A 20501-nucleotide genomic window follows, 5' to 3' on the forward strand; every position below is an offset into this window, starting at 1 on the left:
AAGTAACTCTAACTAGTGGGTTAAACACCTAACCCACTAGTACAAGTGTTTATTATATCATTATATCGTCTGTATACGCTTAAAATGTACAAAACGAGCTGCCGATGACGCAGCATATTAAGAAGTAACTGATTGCTTTTTGAGACAGATGTTGTGTTCATGAATCTTGAAGCAGAAACCCAAACTGACTGCGGAATGAGACGAGGGGTCTCACCGCCACAGTCAAGGTTCTCCGCTCTGACAACAGAGCAGATGGCCGCCCGTGGAAAAAAAACGGAACCGAGTCGGAGGACGCAGCTCATCCTCCCACACGCGTCGCCTTTTCACGTTGTCACTCGAGAAATGTTTTGATTCAAACAAACAACATTTACAAGTAGCCTTTAATTTTTTTTTAAATCACCTTTGCACGGCTTGGGGCTAAGCAGTTGGTCTTGCGATGCCTATGTACATACAAAGGCATTCTGTGCATATGCGTGCGTGTGAGTGTCATGTGGCAGTGACACTCTGGTGAACTGTGGCAAATTACAGAACGAATGGGTGAATTCAGTTAATCCCTTGACTACTTTGTGTACAAGTGTGGTTCTCAGTATTTATGATAGAGCTCGGTTGAGCATTTTATTCAGACAGAAATTTGATCTCTACATTTGATATTTAAAATAATACATAGGAATAAACAGCATTGCAGTGGCCAGTACATTATATTTTTATTTTGTGCAACTAAATTGCAAACTGCACTGTGATTAAAACATAAAATATAATTTACTGTAATAGCAGATGTTTTTTTGTCACAGTTTTGTTTTTTTCACCTTTTCAGAGCACTGGCTTACATAAGAGCTGTTACAGCCCGAGTAAACACTTCAAAAACAACATTACCTCCAAACTAACTGCTCATCATGGGAGAGCACTGTTCATTAGTTCCACTGCTCCACACTGAGCTTTCATATACTGACGCACATTACACAACTGTGTTTAAAATCATTATCATCATCATCATTTATCTACAACAATATGTCATACGTGCTTCATACTGTATCTTTTAGTATAAAACAACTAGGTTTCACAAGACTCTTATTGTGAAGGAGACGCAGTATACAGCTGTAAAGGACTAGACACACTGATCTACAAATGATTGCAAGAATAATGACCCCACTGACTCATGTCCGATACAATAACGTCCCTTTAGCCTTCCAGCCAGCAGTATATTTTAAACAGATGGAGGGCAGCCAGAACAACATCCCGCTGCCTGCGATAAATACTCGACGGTTAATTGAATATCTCATAAAAAAGGGAATTGAGTTGAAGGTAAAAGAGAAAAGACTGAGACCTTAATGCGTTTATTGTTAGTAATGTCTAGACTTTCAAGTCGAGGTAAAAAAGAAAAAGCTCAAATGCCTCCTTAGAATTTACACAGTAGGATTTATTTGACCTGTAGGTATATAATGGGCCCTTATTTAAAATGTCAGTCGGTTCCTCTGGATGCTGCGGCTGATCTAATGAGAACGAATCCTCCTCCGGCCAAAGTTTGTCTCTGCGGCTCTACTTTCCTTGATTTCACACCCGAGACAAGCGGAACGAAAACATGCATTTCCTTCCGTAACATTGCAAACACAACTCCCTGACATCTCATGCATATAAACATGAGCAAACATGCGTGCACATGCAAACACACTTTGGGCCCTTCACTGAAACACCAACACTTTGCAGGGGAAGCAGTTGTTTCTACTCCAGGTGACGTTTATATTCCTGCAGCGTTTGTGAACGGGATCCCGTCGTAAAAACACTGTATGACTGACACACCTGTTCCTTCTCTGTGTTATTTAATAAGCAAAGCATTTGATTAATCCATCCTCTCTTGTCAGAGCATGACATGAAGGACAGTCGACTCAGGTAAAATACATGGGAGAGGATTACAGGTGAGAAAGTCAATATTTCCCTCAATTTTACTGAAGAACATTATTACTATTATTACTCACATAAAGGTTTTAAAATTGAATGGAATGTAACTGGTCCATATTGTATCTCAGGTCCCTGACTCAGAACGAGTTGAATCTCTGTTATGAAAGCAGTAGAATAAAACCTTCTAAATTGTCACACACATTCAAAACTGCCTTTCAAATGCTCTCGAGTTGAACCATCAGGTTGAGGGAAAAAAAAGTACTTTTATGCTTGCCTGGGGAAAAACACACAAAAAAAAGCCCTTCATGCAAGAATGGGTCAAAATACGTTAAAGCGCATTCACCCAGTGAGCAATATTCAGAGTTTTTTTTACAATAAATCCATGACTGCTGTAAATGTCCCATCTCACTCTGTCAGCGGGGCAGTTTTCTATTGAGCATGGATCCCATAGGGGAAGTGAGAGATACCGGACAGTCAGTCGCCCTTATGGATTTTACTTTTTGGCAGTGAGAACTAAAAATGGGTAAAAACAGAGATGGGCACATCTGTTTCTCCAAGAGTTTATGTTCTAACCTCCAGATATGAACCAGCTCCAGCTCCAGATCAACAGGGATTGTTTCCAGATCAGAAACCCAAACAGGGACGGTCATGTTATTTGGATAATGTCCATGCATAGCTAAGTTTTAAGATTATAATTATATGTCTTTGAGACTTGTTAAGAAGCAATGAAATAGACCGGTTTCTTACCTGAGACGGTCCTGACGATCTCAGAGGTGTTCCTCAGGCCCACGAAGGAGAACTGGTACAGCCTCCAGGAGCGAATGTCCCCAACCTCCACTGAGCTCCGTTTCCACTTGTACACAATCTCCTCCCTGGGGTAGCCGTCTGAGCACGAGAGAACAAGTCAGTGTGACATGGAGCTCAGCAGAAACTCCGAGGAGGGAGGCTCGGTGCAAAAAACAGCACTGTTCTTTTTCAAAGTCTAATTTTCATCCCTTTTAGGAAATGTCTCCAGACTTGATGGGCTTTCAGCAAGACTGTTCAATGTGAAATAAGTCTTATTTCACCCATACCTACGAAGTGAGCTACCGTACAAATAAACAGTTTGAAGTGAGAAGCATGACACACTGAGGAGAAATATAAACACAACATGCAAGATCTTTTAAATTTGAAGTATAAAAAAACCTACAATAAACCAGAACATCCAATATTCAATGAAGAAAACACTTGACTACGGCCCACATGTGAAAAACTATGCTTTCTAAGCAGCTTGTTGATAAACAAAGTCAATTTATTATCCTGGAAAAAGAGAAGAACAAAATTTGGGTGAAATGAAAATATTTTGTGAGAAAACTATTTCAACTCCTAAAAAACTTGAGTAAAAGTATTATAGTATTTAACAGACTAGTCCAAATGTGGGGAGGGAAAATAACTTTCAGGAAAACTTCACAGACTAAACACTCAAAATTACAACATTGATCCACGGCTGATGATGAGTTCGATTTCTGTAATTGTATTACTTCAAGAGCTGAGAATCTAATCAGTAATCTCACATGTCTGATACTGATTCACTTAGGTGAGTAGATGCATTACTATAATCTAATAATATTTGTTGTTATTGAATTTCTATCTTGTAGCTAAATTTAAAAGTACAAAAGTAGTTAAACTTATTTCCAAATAGCAGGAACTTGAATTTATAAACGGGCTCCTAACTCTTCTCCTGTGAATGGACCTCACTAAATGTTCCAAAGTACAGAGATTTAAGTTTGACTTTAATGATCTTCGGCCAAATCTCTTCAGATTTCACTCCAGTGTCGTCTTCACTCTTGTGTTGAGCCATTGAATAATGCACATGAACTTTCCTCGGTGCAAACTTAAAAACGGCTTTACGACTAAAGTGCTCTCAGACATCCAATAATGCTGGACCTCACAGGAGCAGGGGATGGAAGGATCTGCCCATTTGCCACATTACTGCCGGCCAGGCGGGCAGTCGGCTCCCTCACCGGCAATACATGAGGGGCAAATTATTCTTTTAGTGTCTTTTTGGGAACCCAGAGTGCTCCTGGAGCTCGGTGTCCGGAATTCACTTTGGAGCGACTTGTGCAAGTCGAAGCATTAATTAAGATATTTAAATGAGCAGCTGGAATTCATCTACGCCGTCTATAAGTCATTCTGCTGAAGTCTCCTGAAGAGGCAGCTCCGTGGCACGTGTTGAGAGAACACGCCACGTGATGAAAGCGGCACACTGCCCACGCCTGCCTCTTCTGAGATCCAGCTCATGTATGTACATCAAGTGATTCTCAAAGTTCAGAAAACATCCGTGGCTTTCATCAAATTTACATGAATGCCTCTGTTCCATTTTTAGGCTGCTTTCCCCCCCCCCCGTTTTCTCTTTCTTGTTGCTCTGGAGCTATTTAGGAATCGTTCTCTGGAGAGCATCCCATGGTGCATCTCTCTGTAGATCCGTAGCAGCCTCATTAGCATAACTTGCCCCTCCGTCTGGTCGTCACACTGCGGTACTGACAAACATGGACAGGTCACCTTTTAGAACAGTATTGACTTCGTGCAGGGAAATCAATCACCTCTTTGGCTTTGATCGAGTGGGTAATGAAACATCTATTATTAAATACCGTTACTGAATGCCAGTACGTACTGTACCTTTAATGAATGGATGGTTGAACACATTTTATTATTCGCGTCTTCATGAATGAATGCATATTGTTAACATTTTTACATAATTTTTTGAATAAAGCTCTTTAAAGACTGAGAGAGCATTCTAGCAGGCAGAGACTGCGAGATGTTCTGTGCATACTGCAAATGCATGAACACTTTCATATGCGCAGCAATCTGTTAAATTTAAATACACATACGATGCATGTGATTGTTTTTCGGGAGACGAAAGAAATACGGCGATTACTGCGGCTTGAATTCCTTGGTTTGGCCTTTTGCATCATTTTCCTTGAATTGTGTCTTTGTTAGGCTCATATGTCGCATTTTCATGGCCTCAGTGTGTGTGTGTGTGTGTGTGTGTGTGTGTGTGTGTGTGTGTGTGTGTGTGTGTGTGTGTGTGTGTGTGTGTGTGTGTGTGTCCTTGAGATGGAACAGAGGAACAGGGGGAGGGGTAAGACAGTGGGGCATCAGCAAATGGCCAGACTTACAGCTTGAAAACTCCAGGGGACACGAGTGCTCATCCATTGGGAAGTTGTTCAGTTTAAGCTGGCACTCGGCATCGATGGTCAACCTGCAGAGACACAATATTAGGATCTGCTCACTTACCTTCTATAGCCAATTCAGAAACAACAACAATCTTTTACACTTAAAGTCTGTGTTGAAATAGTCAGAATTAAACCTCTAACCTTATCGGTAGAAAACACCAGGCGTCATTAATTCAAATTTCCCTCAACTAAATTCATGTTTTCCACGGCAACACATCTGTCTCTTCTCTTCACACTTGAGGGAGTTCGCAGGCAAAGTCATTAAACTTCCCCTTAATGAGAGAATGACCTTAAATGACTTTACCCACCCATGTGCTCGCTATTGTCATGTATCATTGTCCTCGGCATCGCAGCGGTCATCCTAATTAACCAGTGGTTACATTCAGAGTTCCTTAACAAATTAATGAAGTGGAGGGGTGGTGTTCTGCTTTGGAGAACATCCATCACGGCTTGATTGAGTCCAGAAGAGTCCACTTTCTCTCTTATTACCACCCGTGATGTATTGTGGTGTCAGTGGGAACGTCCGCTGTACTTTTGGCACGCAAAATATGATAATAAGCCCAATTAATATTTCCCTTTAATCTCCCCTCCTGTTTTACACATGAAACATATCCATCTGTGTTGCAATGAACAGTTCCCTAGTAGGTCCAGCACATCAGACTGTAATGCTCCAGTCTCAAGATCTCCAGGCAATAATGGGTCATTAGACAATATCGCAGTTATTTGCAATTGGTATGATATTTAGAAAATTTTAATAAAAGCATCAGAGCAATTGAGACGGTCAAACCACTGAAGAAATATGATAAAATGATTTTTCTCGAGCCTCCATGCAAGAGCACCTAAAATAATAAGCTCAGGGCAATGCAGTTCCAGTGTTCCCTTCCCACATAACAACTTCCAGCCTCATTCGGCAAGACAGATTTCCTGCACGCTAATTAATGTCAACTTTAAAATGCTGAAATTTAAGATTGCCCAGGGCCTGTTCAGGATAATCAGCATCATAAATCATTAATGCAGAGGGGCCCTAATTGGTCGGGTACTTCAGAATGCTCTCTACAGTACACGCTGCGCTTGTTGCTCGTGGTACACTCCATAAAGACCCAGAAGGACCTCAATGAAAACTCATTTATAAAAATAGAAAACTCAGTAGAGGCCAAACCATCTCAAATATATCAGATTTTCAAGATCTACAAAATATTCCCAGAAGAAACGTTGATTAATCTTGCAGTGTTCAGGAAAATGATCAATTCCTCGAAGCAAACGAATATAATAGATCACAACAATTGACAATTTAACTGTGAATATGATAAAACAGCAGTGATAACCATTAAATTGGATTACTCCTGCCACCCAATCATACAATCAATCACGCTTCGGGTCACAAATGAATGAGAAATACCTAAATCAGCTCTTCAGCATCCCATCTCAGTAATCCACCATGTTTTACCTGAGGGTGTAGAGTATTCGACCATCGTTCCAGATTCGGAGCATGCGATTGGGTGTGGTGATCCAGTGAGCATCTGCCTTCTTCGAGTTGCGGAAAAACGTGTCGGGGATCCAGATCTTCCCGACCATGTTGCTGTTGAGACGCAGCACCTTCATCGTGCTGTTGAATTTTAGCCTCCTGTCGTACCAGGTCTGGGCGAAGAAGATGTCGATGGTGTATTCCTGACGACAGACAAAACACAGTTCCAACCCGCAACCGTTATGTTTGACTTCAGTTTAAATGCTGAACACCAGATAAAAGTCTCCGTTTGTCAGGAAAACCCTCGCAGCATACAAAACAGCATTGTTGGGAGCCGCTGCTGTCACCGCTTTTAACTGCAAGATGCGATCCCATCAAATCAAAAACCTACGCTCTAAAACCTTCCTCCTGTTCCTACACCCGTGGGAAGTTAATGCAGGAACACATTTTAAGATACTTTTCCTAGCCTCGGCAAAAAAGTCCCTTTGTCACTACTAAAGAGTTTCCTGTTGAAAAAAGCCCAATCTGACGCCCTCAGCCTGAAAATTAAATGTTCAACAATGCAATTAAAAAGTGCCATTGTTTGGCTGGAGTTTTATCTGACCTCTTAACCTGCTGCTTTGTCGGGAGCCTAACAAAACCTTCTGTCTCCGGTTCGGTCCCGGCGAGGGCCGTGTTTGAACGTAACACGAGGTGAGGGAAGCAGGGTCAAATCTGGACTGATGTGCGAGGGAAAGGAGAGGAAGGGAAAGTTTTTCTTATTCATTGTGTAACTTGCGATGGCTGAGCCCTATGGTTCAAAGTGATGTACAGCAGGAGAGAGACAGAGAGAGAGAGAGAAAAAAAAAAAAAACAACAACCGGGGATTTGTGAGCAAGAGGGCATAGAGGCATTAACTTCCTGACAAAGCTTAGCCCAACAATAAAGTCAAAATCCATGCCAAAGAGTCCTAAACGAGATTTGAAAACAACAATTTCACTCGACAACCCTCCTACCAACCCCGCCTTATTTTTTTCCACCCACAAAGGACAGATATACAGTTTAGATCCAATGTTGAGAGAGAGATTGAATGCCTTAGGATCCTAAAACTGGGCCCTGCTGAGAGATATAGACATCTTTTTTTTTTCATTCTTTAACCTATATATACTCTGGGATCTTTTCACAGAATCACACTTATTTCAATTCGAACGGTTGCAAACATCTGAGAACGGCTAAGAAGCGCTCGTCTCTAGTGGCTGCAAAGTATTCATTTACGATTCCTTTTCTTCTTCACACCTTGATCTTCCTCTCGCTCCTTCTCTGACGAAAATTATTTCAAAGATCCTTAACACACGATTAAAAATTCCAATAGTGTTAGTGCCTAGAATCACTAGCATCGGACCCCCCACCGTCGGCCTATTCTCTGACCGACCTCACCACGTTTGTCACACGGTGGCGTGAATGCGCTGGCCCCACCTCGATTACATATGAATGCAAAGCAATCAGTCAACCTTTCATGTCAGCAGAATGCCCTCGTCACACACACACACACACACACACACACACACACACACACACGCCCACCCATGCATGCAGACTCCCTCAAGTGTGCACAATATACACACTTTCTACCTGATCCCATCAATTTCAACTTCACTGTGAATTGCAGTTATTGAGAGTGGGCGTCGCAGCTAAGACTAAGTGAAATGGAACGCCACCGCCATGTAGAGCAGACAGCTCTGCAGAATCACAATAGAAACGGGTTCTCAGCGGGGACGTGCAGAGGAAAACAATGACACATAAAACAATGCTGATGTGAGTTTTGCGAGACACTCAATTTATGATTCTTTCCTTCTCTCGGATAAACATTTTCCCCTCACCGCTATCACACAGCCAGTCCTGGCCTATTTCAGTCATGACAGCAGCACGACGGCTAAATGTTCCATTACTGCTGATACTGTGTTATTTGCAACTTCACCAGCGCTCATCCAAAGAGCATCATGGGCGCGGGTCTTCCTATCGCAATCTGCCAGCTGAAATTCTGCATTTCTAAATCTCAACTCTAAAATTGTTATTTTCATTTTCAGAAATACACTGATAATTCCCAGTTCTTCAGCCGAACACTAGCTGGATGTATATTTTTTTATAGAGCGTGACCGATTTATTAGTTAGCTGATAAAAATGAGCCTTTCACAGACATATCAGTATCGTGTCTATGTTAGGTGATATTCTCTAATGGCAGCTGGGATTGGCTCCAGCCCATTGTGACCTTTAGAAAGATAAGTGGTATGGATAATGGATGGATAATAAACGGGTATAATAAAGTTTATGGTAAAACTGTAAAATATCAAGCCTCAACTTGATAACAACATCTGAGGGGTCGTTGCCAATTTTCTTTTCCATATATATATATGTATGTGTGTGTGTGTGTGTATTGGCTGATATATTTGTATTGGAAAATGTATTAATAATTATTATTACTGGTGTCAGCCTTGGTCCCCCAAAAAATCCATTCATTTTATACTTTACAGTAAGTACAATAAATAAACACCAGACAGGAACACATACCAAAACCACTGACAGGAAATAAAACCATATCAATACTGAAATTTCCAAAATGTCCTTGTTGATAGCAATGTTATGTTATATAGCTAATAGGAGCTAAACTATTTAATTGTTCTGATATAGAAATTATAAAAGAAAAATCATCCCCGCATATTTACATGGACAAATGTTTATAGAAAATGAACAACACTGCAAAAACGTAGTGCTACCAGTCCACATTTAATCTGTCACTAACCACAACAACAGACCGAAATCAATCAAAACACCTGAAGAAAAAAATAAATCAAACCAGATCCAAGGAAAATCACAAATTGTTGTATTTCTCTGAAGAAACTGCAAAGACCTTGAACAGGTGACACCTCAGATTGCAGCTGATGCAAGTCTTGGCAAGTGAAAAGTGAGAACATCGGCGGATTTGCCAGCGCACACAGTCATTTGCAAATATGCTACTTTGAGCCCGGGCCCGTGTGTTGAGCAACACAACTGGTTAGCTGTTAATGAGTGTTCTAATTCAGATTTAGAGGTGTTTAATGGAATCCGACACGTGGAATGGACCCATATTTATCCACTGCGGTGCAAAGGCCAATGCAGTGGTTAAGCAGCTGATTGAGACCTGTGCTTTTGTGTTGCTACACTACAAGGGCAGTGGGGCAGCGCGGTGACAGCAAGCCTGTGCCCTGCTGAAGTGTGCTTGAGCAAGTCACTGAATCGCTGCCAGAGAAGAGAAGGACTCTCTGGATCTTGATACTCTCCCCTCACTGAGGAGGGAGGGAGGCCAAAGACATACTTCCCTACTATGTATAGGTATAAGCTATACATCCAGTATCAGTATAAATAACAACAATGACACACAAACATCAAATTTCATTGCTACTTACCATATTGATGGCATTTACTGGGCCGATGCTGTTGACGAACATGTCTGTGTGGATCACTGTCGGTTTGACTGCAAAGAAGCACAGGACAATTTGGGGATGAGTCATCTATAATGCGCAAGATTATCGTAAATTTTTGTCATTATCATCATCATCATCATCATCATCATCATCATCATCATCATCATCATCATCATTGAGCAACAAGAGGAAAATAAATATGTGTGTGACTATAAAGTTGTTGGCAAACATCCCTGCTCAGTTTTCGGTAGAGAAACACCTGGTACTGCACACTGTCAAGTCAAGTTCACTACAAGTGCTGCGTTTCCACCGCAGGGACTATCCCCAGGAGAGTAGCACTTTAAGAAAGTGCTGGAACCTTTAGGGAGGGGCTCACAGCAATGAAGATGCCTGATTGGTCAAGGACAGCCAAGTTTTAATTCAGCCAATCATTCTATAGCAATAGCTCGTGACATCAGTTTCCTAAGTTTGGCATTTTGTGTGTTTTGAATTTGCTTTGTTACTGGTTCTCGTCTCTTTTCCGATCAATAGCAGCACGAGTTGAATCTCCTCCATGTTAACTGTTGTTTTAATGTCACTCCGTGTTTACCCCCACCTGGTGGACCGGAGGAGAGCAGTTTGTTGTTGCTGTCGGTCGTTCATTCATCAACAGGCTAATTTGCCTAATCTCCCCTGGTCTTTAGACCGTTGTGGAAACGCAGATGAGAAATGGTCTGCAGGAACCATTCAGCTCCTTGATAAACGTTCCTGGGACCAGAGGTTCGAGGCGATTTTGGTCGAAACGCGGCTAATGACGAGCATTAGACAAAAATATGCCTCTAAAGGAAGACTCCTGTTGACTCCATTCAACATACACAGCAATTTTCATGAATAAAATGGACCCCCATTCAACATCTACAGAACTGTATTACATTACAGGGGTTCTGCTAGGATATGTTCAATTGTGCTGACGAAATAGAAACCTGGGTACATCCGACTTCCCCTTCAAACAGGCTTTCTGCCAATGAACCGCACACTTAGTCGGTATTTATGGCCAAACTCCTGACCCATTTACCAGAATACCTTTGTGCCCGGTGCAACATCCCATCCAACCTTCTTTTTTTTTTTTTTTCTCCTGTCCTTCCATGCTGGAGGCTTGTGAATCATTTACTCTCTTTACTCACAGACCTGCTGCTGTTTGCTTTGCACTAACAAAGAGACGCACTTGTTGGTTATAATCATAAATATGCTGATGCAAGATGACAATTCTTGGTCGAAAGAGATCAACGGGACAAATGTATCACACGACACAGGAGCAGCAGCTACAGTGGGAAAATGTCACTTTGCAATTGTTGGTTTTTAAAATGTTCTTTCAAGTAAACAAATGCAAACACGTGGACGTCTTCACGTGCATCGAATAAATAATCTTTGCTTGTCCACCGCCGTGAATTACACCGCTTGGCGTCAGCTGCCTTTCCTGCTTTAGTGAGATGGACGGCCAGATGTCCGACAAAGTATGGCTGAAGGAACTGGGCAGCCTGGTGTCAAATGGACCTCCGTGCTCTGTCTGGATCAGCTTCTACACTTTGCCGTCTAATGTGTATGTTTATGGATGAGTGGACGTAATGTCTGAGGGAGGACTCGCGCGGCCTCTGGGATTGACTTGAAAGCTATAGTGAGTGTGAGAGACACACGGGGGCAGAGTGTGCAGGTTTGCATCCATTTTTCATGTCACTCCCAGGCATACATGAGCGTGCATTGCACCCCCACTCCCCCCACACACACACACGCGTGTACCTGAACAAACACACAGAAGTTGGTGTTGCTTTTGGCCGGATATATTAGCGAGTGGCTAAGAATAAAAGCGCATATTATTGGCATCCCCTTGGCATCATTAGTATTTATGTAACTGAAAAAGCAACGCCTAAAATATACCAGCTTGGACTGCATTATTAGCACAATCTCATATTAAGTCGCAGGCATTGGAATAAACAGGATTTAAAAGCTAAAATAATTATTGTATGGAGCCAACTGCAAAGAGTGTTCTTTTCATAAACGCCCAAACAGGTGCCAGGAAACATCTCTCCAAGAAGCAAGTGAACATCAAGTGGCTGTGCTGAAATTGTTTGAGGCGTCATGATAAATGCCAGTACACCCACCACAGGCTTCCTGGTAGAAGGATCCTCAAATTAGCAAAAAGAATCCAAATGATCGAGAGCAGCAAAATGCATTTTCAATCATTTAGACCTGGGGTTTGCGTAATGTTTGGGTTTTATCCGATAACGGTGCTGAATCAAAACTTTTTAAATCTGTTCCTGTGCCAGAACCGATGCTTTTTCTTAGCTTCAAGCCATTTAGCTTGAGGCATTTTGTTCTTGTGTCGACTCGAGGCAGCTACCGGCTAACATTAAGTGCTGCCGGAGCCATGTCGGGAATGGGTTGCCACGAGAGTAAAGTGTAATGTTAACTAGGCATGTGCGGTGATGTTTATGTTGCCTGAAAGCAGGGAAACTATTTTAGCACATAGGACTGAAATGAGGCATCAAAACTTGCGCCGCGATTCAGTCCTGTAGATACCAACCGTGTATGTTTTCGGTACCGAACCCTATTAAGACCTGCTTATCACATCCATTAATCTCTCTGCACAATAGCTTTGTGCCCTCAGTGTTACTCTATTAAACATAAACATCTATTTTCTGTATGTATTTAGAATAAGGCCTTTTCAAATTCTTACTCTCTCACTGTCTCTGTCCTATTTGCTTCGGTTTACATCTACAGACTGCAGGGTCATTGCATCTTAATGAGCATCACAATGGACTTCAAAGGGAAACTGTGGCACAATCAGCGGTGAATCTAAATCCCCGGCATTTCACTGCTCTGCGGAGTGAAAGAGAAACTTTGCCTCGCCTCAGTTTGGTTGGTTGGTTGGTTGTTTGGTTGATTGGTTTGGTGGCTCAGATGCGGCTAATTATAATCCTTCTGTAGCTGAGCAACTTGGCAGCGGCTAGAGGACCAACGCTGAGAGAGCGAGATCACAGCGCGTTTGAAGAAGATGGTTAAGACGCAGCGGCGCTCTGGGTTGAAGCTGCACCTCAAAGCAGATATGAGCTGCTCTTCAATTTATAGCAGAAGCCCACTTCTAAAGTCTTAAGAATAAAGATGATGCCCCTCGTGGAACGTGTCACATGGTATGGACTGCAGTGATGCGCATATCATGCAGTATATGGAAATGCCATGAAGGCAGTTGAGCGCAATGGGGATTTACTATATACAGCCCTGTTACTCCGCTCCTTTATCTTGCACCATCATTTCCTTCAGTTCATTGGTCGTACTTTAAAGCTGCATTAGGTCAGGAGGGGCTGGAATCTGGGGAGGGGGGGCGGCATAGCATAAACCTCTCAGAGTCCGATGTGAAATTGATGAGGCAGCACATGTACTCTGTCCTTATGTCACTGGTGGGGTAAGTGTAGCGGCAAAGACCACGGTGAATTTCAAATCAGGAGAAAATGGGGAAAAAATACCGAAACAAAAATAAAAAAAAGAAACCTAACAGGAAATGATTGCGCATCGGTGGCTCATGAATATCTTATTAAAGATTAGAGCCTGACCGTGTTTTTATTTTACAGGATACGCAATGCGGAATATTTTGGCTGTTGAAAAATTGCCTGCTTTGATCATTAGAAATCATAAGAAATTGAAAAACTACATTTTATTATTTAAGCTCAATATATTAGGGTTGGATCTTTTTCATTTATTGGCCGATATACCTTTTTCAGAATTTTTTTGACCCTCTAATATTAGTATCGGCATCAGTACCCCAAAAATCCAAATGAGTCAGGCTCTTTTGAAGATTTGTTCTTTTATCCACAGAAATCCTGTAACACAATTTACTGGTTACCTGCACTTAATGTTACCCCTGGCTCCTCAGATACCATCAAAGTATCGACCTTCTCTGCTGCTTCTAGGGTGCGAGCTGTACATCTTTCCCCATGTCCACCACAAGAAATACAATTAAATTTAGGCCAAAGAAGACAAATGTAAAGAGTAACTGTAACTCTTTGACGTAAGCTGATAAAACGGAGGCATTTTTTTTCAAACTATCCTTAGCGCTGATGCCGCACTCGTCGGATTCCCCCAATCCAGCATGAGCACCACAGTAGATGGAGAGGCCATTCACTGCTGTCATATAGAGAGCGGTACATCTTTATCATTCTATAAGAGTGTGTGTGACACATTATGATTTAAACCAGTTTCCCCTGGAATACTGACCCATGAATCACGTATTCAAAGATGCTGAACATCTCCCCATTCTGCACTTGCAGCTGGACGTGACAGGCTTTAGAATATATGTGCTCTTGTGCAGACAAGAGAGCCCTGCCCAGCTGTCTGTCACAGCGAGGGGAGTAAGCTACTTGTCGACTTCTCACATTGAAAAGAGAAAGCTTGCGGGACTTTGACAGACGGAGATCCCGACTGTAACACATGGATGTAAATAAAAACAGGTACAGGCACTTTATAAGAATCCATGGCATGTCACAACACACACATAGAGTAGACACTGGCGAACACAGAGACACTTTGTAATGCCCAGCCTGTCATTATAATGAACTGTCTGCTGTGTGCGGTAAATCCTCTGTTCAGTTTCTGCAGCCTGAATGCAGTGAGTGGATGTGAACAGGCAAATCCTACTATACAACTGGCCAATCGCTTTTTTTACTTCTACATAAGAAGTCAAACATTTTTTAGATCTGCACGACAGATATTCAAATACATATCGGTTGCCATGACTAATTACTGGCTACCAATAAAGGTGAAGCAACTCGTGAGTAAGTCCCGTCTTGAAGTTCCAAGTCAAGTCCAAATCCCACACTTTATGTTTTGAGTCCAACTCATGCATGTTTTTCCAAATTCAAAAACATTTACAGAACTAATGAATGCTCTACATCTAAGAGTAGACCGGTCGGATGCATCTTTGTCAAGTGAAGCCATGAATCACTTTTTTCTAAACTGCAGTTTAAAGTCAGATGCATGACTATATTCAGATTTAAGTCCAATTCATGTGACTGAGTTAAAGAGGCATTAAAAAAAATAGGGAGGTATATTTTGGGATTCATTAACTAGTGTGTCAGGCTTCACGCCGTCCTCTCACAAGTGAAAAGATGACAGGCCCTTCTGGAAATCACAGATGCTCCATCCTTATTTTCATTAAACCTAATGGGTGAAGGGCATGTGTATAAGCCTGTGTCAGTTCATAAGCACATGTTTGTGTTTGACTGCAGTGTGGATTCTGTGACTGAACAGATCATCTGAGAAAAATCAGTACCCACCTCCGATGTCGGGTCGGAGTTTGTTGTCGTATCCATCTAGGAGGCTATTTAGGATGTGTGTGACATCACTCTCAAACACTTTGGGAGTCAGCACCCACGTCTTGTTAGTCGCCTCATCGTCTTCCTCATTCTGGAAGGAGCTGCGGGGAGCAGAGGGAGAGAGAGGAAGAAATGCAATCAATAATTTATTTTAAATGGAGAGCAAGCACTTGCTCTGCTTTCTTCACAGAGACATGTTGGGAGATGCGAGACACAGCGAGTGACGAGTCTTTTGAAGATCTCAACCAAAGGTCTGGAGATAAACTTGGGACATTTTTCTGAGCGTTTCATCACCCACACCGAGATTAATCTTCCCCTTCCTCTTTGTCTCGGTTATTTCACACACAGTCGGTACAAATTCAGCGCAACACACGTGATGGAGAACATACATTTTCAATGCAATAGTTTCACACTATGAGGATCTCATTAATCAAATACACTGTTTTGGTCTGCCCAGCAAATCCTCGCTGCACTGAGTGGAAATCCTGTTTCCTTTTTATGCACCAGTCTACACTAAACAGTTCTTTTCACCTTGAGATCTCTAAATTCTTGCACCATTGCCACCTTGAGCAAAAAGAGTAGAGTCTCTTCAGACATCTTTATTCTTTTATAGTGGAACACAGATATGTTTTAGTGAAGAACCCACCAACGTTACAAGACCAGTCCCTTCATGTATTTATATCGCACATAAGACAAACAGTGTGTTATCTGATGTTTGATGAGATGAAAGGGACGAACCTATTTGCTTTTGATCTATGCGTTCCCCGCATAGGACGACATCTGAATCGTATTGTTCATAATTCAGTGGTTCTCAGTCTCGATGGCTGCCGAGATGTAAAACTTACATAAGCACAAATCAATCATATAACCTGAAAATGGCACAAGGCTCATACACATCAACATGTAAGAGGATAGAAAATAGACATATAGACAGCTTCTGGTTGATGGACTTGATGCTATCTCTGAAGGGAAGAAGCCATTACATGGTTTAATGAGATAATTCAATATATTAAGTTTTCTTTGCCCGTTTTCATTAGTGTAAGCATAAGTGCATCACCACAACATTTGAAAGCCACAGTAATCTGTGACTCATCAGTTTAGCCTTTAACACTTGTTTTTCGCCATTGAGATGTGCTGTTGATGTTTAGGGTTAGCGCCGTGCACTCAACACATACTGTATAAAAACATTTAATACTATTAAACATCTGTGTATGTTGTTTGTTGTGCCTAATATTACACTGTCAACAGCAATATTTTTCTCATTTTGCGTTCTTCCACACAACTCAGGTGCAGGCAGGAATTGGCAGGATTTGATTGAGGGCAACACAAACAAAGAGAGTAAATGTGAACAGGAAATGGAGCGAGTGCAAACAGGAGAGAGAGCGTGACCGGCCGAGACAAACCGAGGAGCTCATACCTTTGGAATCACAAAGATGGAAGGAAACAACACTTGCCATTTAAACCTTATATCAGCAAAGACATGGCCCTGATTTACACAGGTTAGAAAATGTGAAATGGCCTCAGATTTGGGGGATTTTGGCTTTATCACACAGCACCAGTTAAGGTTATGTGATCATGTAATCTTACCATAGTTAAAACAGGCGATGTTCCCATGAATGTAAAGTAAATTCGATGTAAAGTTACACTCACACCTGAAAAGATTCATTTAAAAAAAGCTCCTCCTCTGTCAAGATTGAAACAAGTTCAATCAAAGTCTCTGTCAATGGGAGATGTTCTGCCTTTTTATTATCTTCCATCCAAAAGTGACAAGACTTCAAAGAAGTAAAATAAGGAGCGAGGTAACTCCAGGCTATTTTAACTGCTCAGAAACTGGAATGTGACGAAATGGTCCGTCCAGTGAGAGGTTCGAAATAACCTCTTTTTAACCTCGTGTCTTTCATATCACAAAATTGGACAAGTTAAAAATGAATGTCACTCCTTTCAGTTTGTCAAATCTTTGTCCAATCACCTACTTCCACACCTGCTACTACAACCGAATACTTTCTTAGTGAGTACGGTAAATATTGTTCTACTAATAAGATATATTACTGTTCAATTACTGCAGAGTATAGTTTAACATTGAAAACAAAATGTTATCTAATATTCCACCCACACACCTGCCTCGACCCCAATGTAAGAACTGCAGCTACACCTCTCCTCCATTTTCAATCCAGTGACTCCCAAAAAAAAATGACGAATAAATTCTTAGACGTCAGAGTTTGAGAACTTGGAGGCAGAAATATTTGTTGGATCATAAAAGAGTTTTTTTTAGGGCCCCCAAGATTCTGCGAAAGCTGAAGAGGAGATGTCAATCTTCCTCCGTTTACGTCCCCATGTCAGACATCTTAGAGTGAAAAGATAATGATGCCTCGAGAGCCCCCGACCACCAATACCACTATGGTGGAGCAATACATATTTTTCTACTTTCTCAAGCACAGGAATGATCTTGGTAAATGATTTCTTTCACATTAGAGCCCTGGATAGAAGATGGAGGAATATGATCTCCAGTGGCAACATGCTACCTTGACAATGGCAGTACAGACTTAGCATCATATAATGTCATCTGCACTAAGAGGGTCGAATGTTGCCTCTGTTATTAGTGGAATATCCCTAATATGTGCATATGAGAGAGGCCTACTTTTCTAATTACATACACACTGCGTCTCAGATAAGAGCAAACGTGTATTTGCAGCTGATAAATAACACGGATTAATTTAGGCACATAATGCATCACAAACACTGCAGAGACAAAAGAGAGAAGTGGTGGAGAGGTGGATTGTGTCAAATCCTCAAGCTGTCACAGCTCTGGATCACTCGAACACCTCCAGCAACCACTGGATCAGATCAGGGAGAGTGGCAGCAGCACAAAAGAGCAACCTTGAAACAGAGCGAGCTTTCATCAGGGCTTTATAGCAACGAGAGGAAAAGCAACGTCTGAATGAAATAATAAAGAACGGTGAAAATGGAAATGGTGAGAGGAAGACAAAAAAAAACACTGTTTCCATGGTAAAGCACGAGGACAGAAGCCCTGATAGCTTTCTCGTGTTCATAGGCTGGGTGCGAGGAATAATGTTTTGACCAGCGCGCTTTCTCAGACTTCATTTAGTGCCATCCATCTCCATCACAACACCAGAGCCCAAAAACATTAAATGTTAAACTATTTTTACCCAGGTTGAAACCCTTTTTAGATATATGTTATTCAAAATAGAGAAAGCCTGTCTCTGACACAGACAGAGAGACAGACATGGACCGTAGAGGAGGCAGCGGTAGAGAGGGATGTGAGAACCTGAACAATTTTTTTTTTAGGTTACTGCAGTTTTATCATCTATATTCATCCTGCAGAGTTGCTCTGTATATATGGAAATGCTCCAAAGACGAGCAGATCAAAGGCAGAGCCATGTGTTCTCCACTGCAGGCAGATCTGAGGTTGCCTGCTAATTTGGTACCTGAAGGCCCACAGAGAGGTCCGCACCAGTGTGCGCGCATGTGCACAAGAGGCAGTGTGTTTGTGTTTGTTTTTCATGCATATGTATGACCATGTCCGTGTATCTAATGATGCAGAGTCCTGGAGTTGAGTGTTGTGCTCACAGCTACCCGTATTGAGGCCGATCTGATAGTTTCCATGCATTCCACCCTGCGCATCCACGAGAACCACTTCCACCTGCTCTGTATGCAACAGTAAACAACTGTCTCAGCCATCGAGCCAATCTCACACGAAATCTCATCTCAGGTTTCATGTAACGTAGCAGAGAACAATCCCCGTCCTCTGCAGTTTTACATTTTAGAATACAGGACATGATGGGTAATATCTCTTGTACGGTCTTCTGCACAATCTAAGTTACCAGCTACCAGTAGATGTAAGCAGGTGTTTGTGGCCACAAGCGGATGCTAGGGACATAACTTCAGTTGTGCACCTTAGCGTCATCAAGTGTTTTGGCCTTGTGATCAACGATACAGGCCGAACTTGAGGGTACGCTGAGGCTCAAGGTAAATCTGACGGCTACTGGCCTGTATGGCAGCACTATACCATATTCATGAGATCTAAGGAGGGAAATGATGCAATATCATTTACAGCAACGTGCCAACCATTAGCATCCACATCTGGTTCCCTTGAGCTATTATCTTTGCATGTTATATATTGTAGCCAATAAAGGAATCCTGCTATTAATACCCAACACGAAATTGGTGCTGCGCTCATGGCAACAACACAACAAACCAGCCTTCCTCATCATTTTATAGCCGCAGAGCTCATTTCACAAGCGCTGCCTTTAATAAAATATTATGTTTCACTAATAAACAAACTGTAATCATTAAAAAAAAACATTAACATCCACTCAGGGTTTAATTAGTCAAGTTGTCAGTTTTGCAAAAAATATACAAAGCAGGTATGGTGGTCACATACAGGTCTGCTCTTCTTTTCTGATCTCTGACTGAGAGAACCAGTACAGGTTCCACTCAGTCCAGATCTAATTCAGATCACAAATATTAGTTTATAGTGCCATGCAAGGTTGAATTGTTTCTGTGACCTACAGTAAAACAGATTTGGCCAAAGTCATAATGGTGCCAATATCTTCAAAGGTCCAATCAGTAATTTATTGGAATGTTTAAATGCGATGTTACTGACATAAAAAGTAGATTTTTTTGTAAATGTACTAGATGTAAACATAACGGCAACATAAAATATGAATATGATATCAAGCCTTACTTGGTGGATTAAACGGCATGTTTAATAAGAAGGTGATAGAAGGGTCAAATCCCGCTTGTAACTTTTTCTAGCTTGACATGAATGGAGATATTGCAGTGAATTATGATGAGTCAACATGCTATGGTGAATGTATGTAACAAGTTATCTCATGCAAGAGCAGGCTAACTAGATGACCACACATAACTTCAATGGGCTGGTTTTAAAAGTATCCTCGATTCACCTGCTGTGTACTTGAAAGATCCTGAACGAAACTCACGAACCCTTTTGGAGTAAAAGAAGCTTAAAATATGAATCCACAGTCTTTTATGGACAGTGATATGAGGAGAGCAGATATTGGTCCTAGTGAAAAGACTCTTTTAGCTCTGTAATAAAAAGTCATGTTATGTCCCAGTAACCGCGACTCTACTTCAGGTTTCTTGTGATCCTTGTCTCTAA

General features: G+C 41.6%; 1 protein-coding gene across 2 annotated transcripts in view; it reads right to left on the reverse strand.

Annotated features, from left to right (window-relative positions):
* The window catches only part of gabrg2 (gamma-aminobutyric acid type A receptor subunit gamma2), a 47254-nt gene that overhangs the window by 23864 nt on the left and 2889 nt on the right, over nt 1–20501 (reverse strand). For both annotated transcript variants that reach the window (XM_035179502.2, XM_035179501.2), the window contains exons 2-6: nt 15323–15462; nt 9999–10066; nt 6559–6779; nt 5055–5137; nt 2644–2781 (exon numbers count right to left, since the gene is read on the reverse strand). In XM_035179502.2, coding sequence (XP_035035393.1) covers nt 2644–2781; nt 5055–5137; nt 6559–6779; nt 9999–10066; nt 15323–15462 — 650 coding nt within the window. The remainder of the gene's footprint in view (nt 1–2643; nt 2782–5054; nt 5138–6558; nt 6780–9998; nt 10067–15322; nt 15463–20501) is intronic.

Source organism: Hippoglossus stenolepis, chromosome 15 (genome assembly GCF_022539355.2).
Source record: "Hippoglossus stenolepis isolate QCI-W04-F060 chromosome 15, HSTE1.2, whole genome shotgun sequence".
Taxonomy (NCBI): Eukaryota; Metazoa; Chordata; class Actinopteri; order Pleuronectiformes; family Pleuronectidae; genus Hippoglossus; species Hippoglossus stenolepis.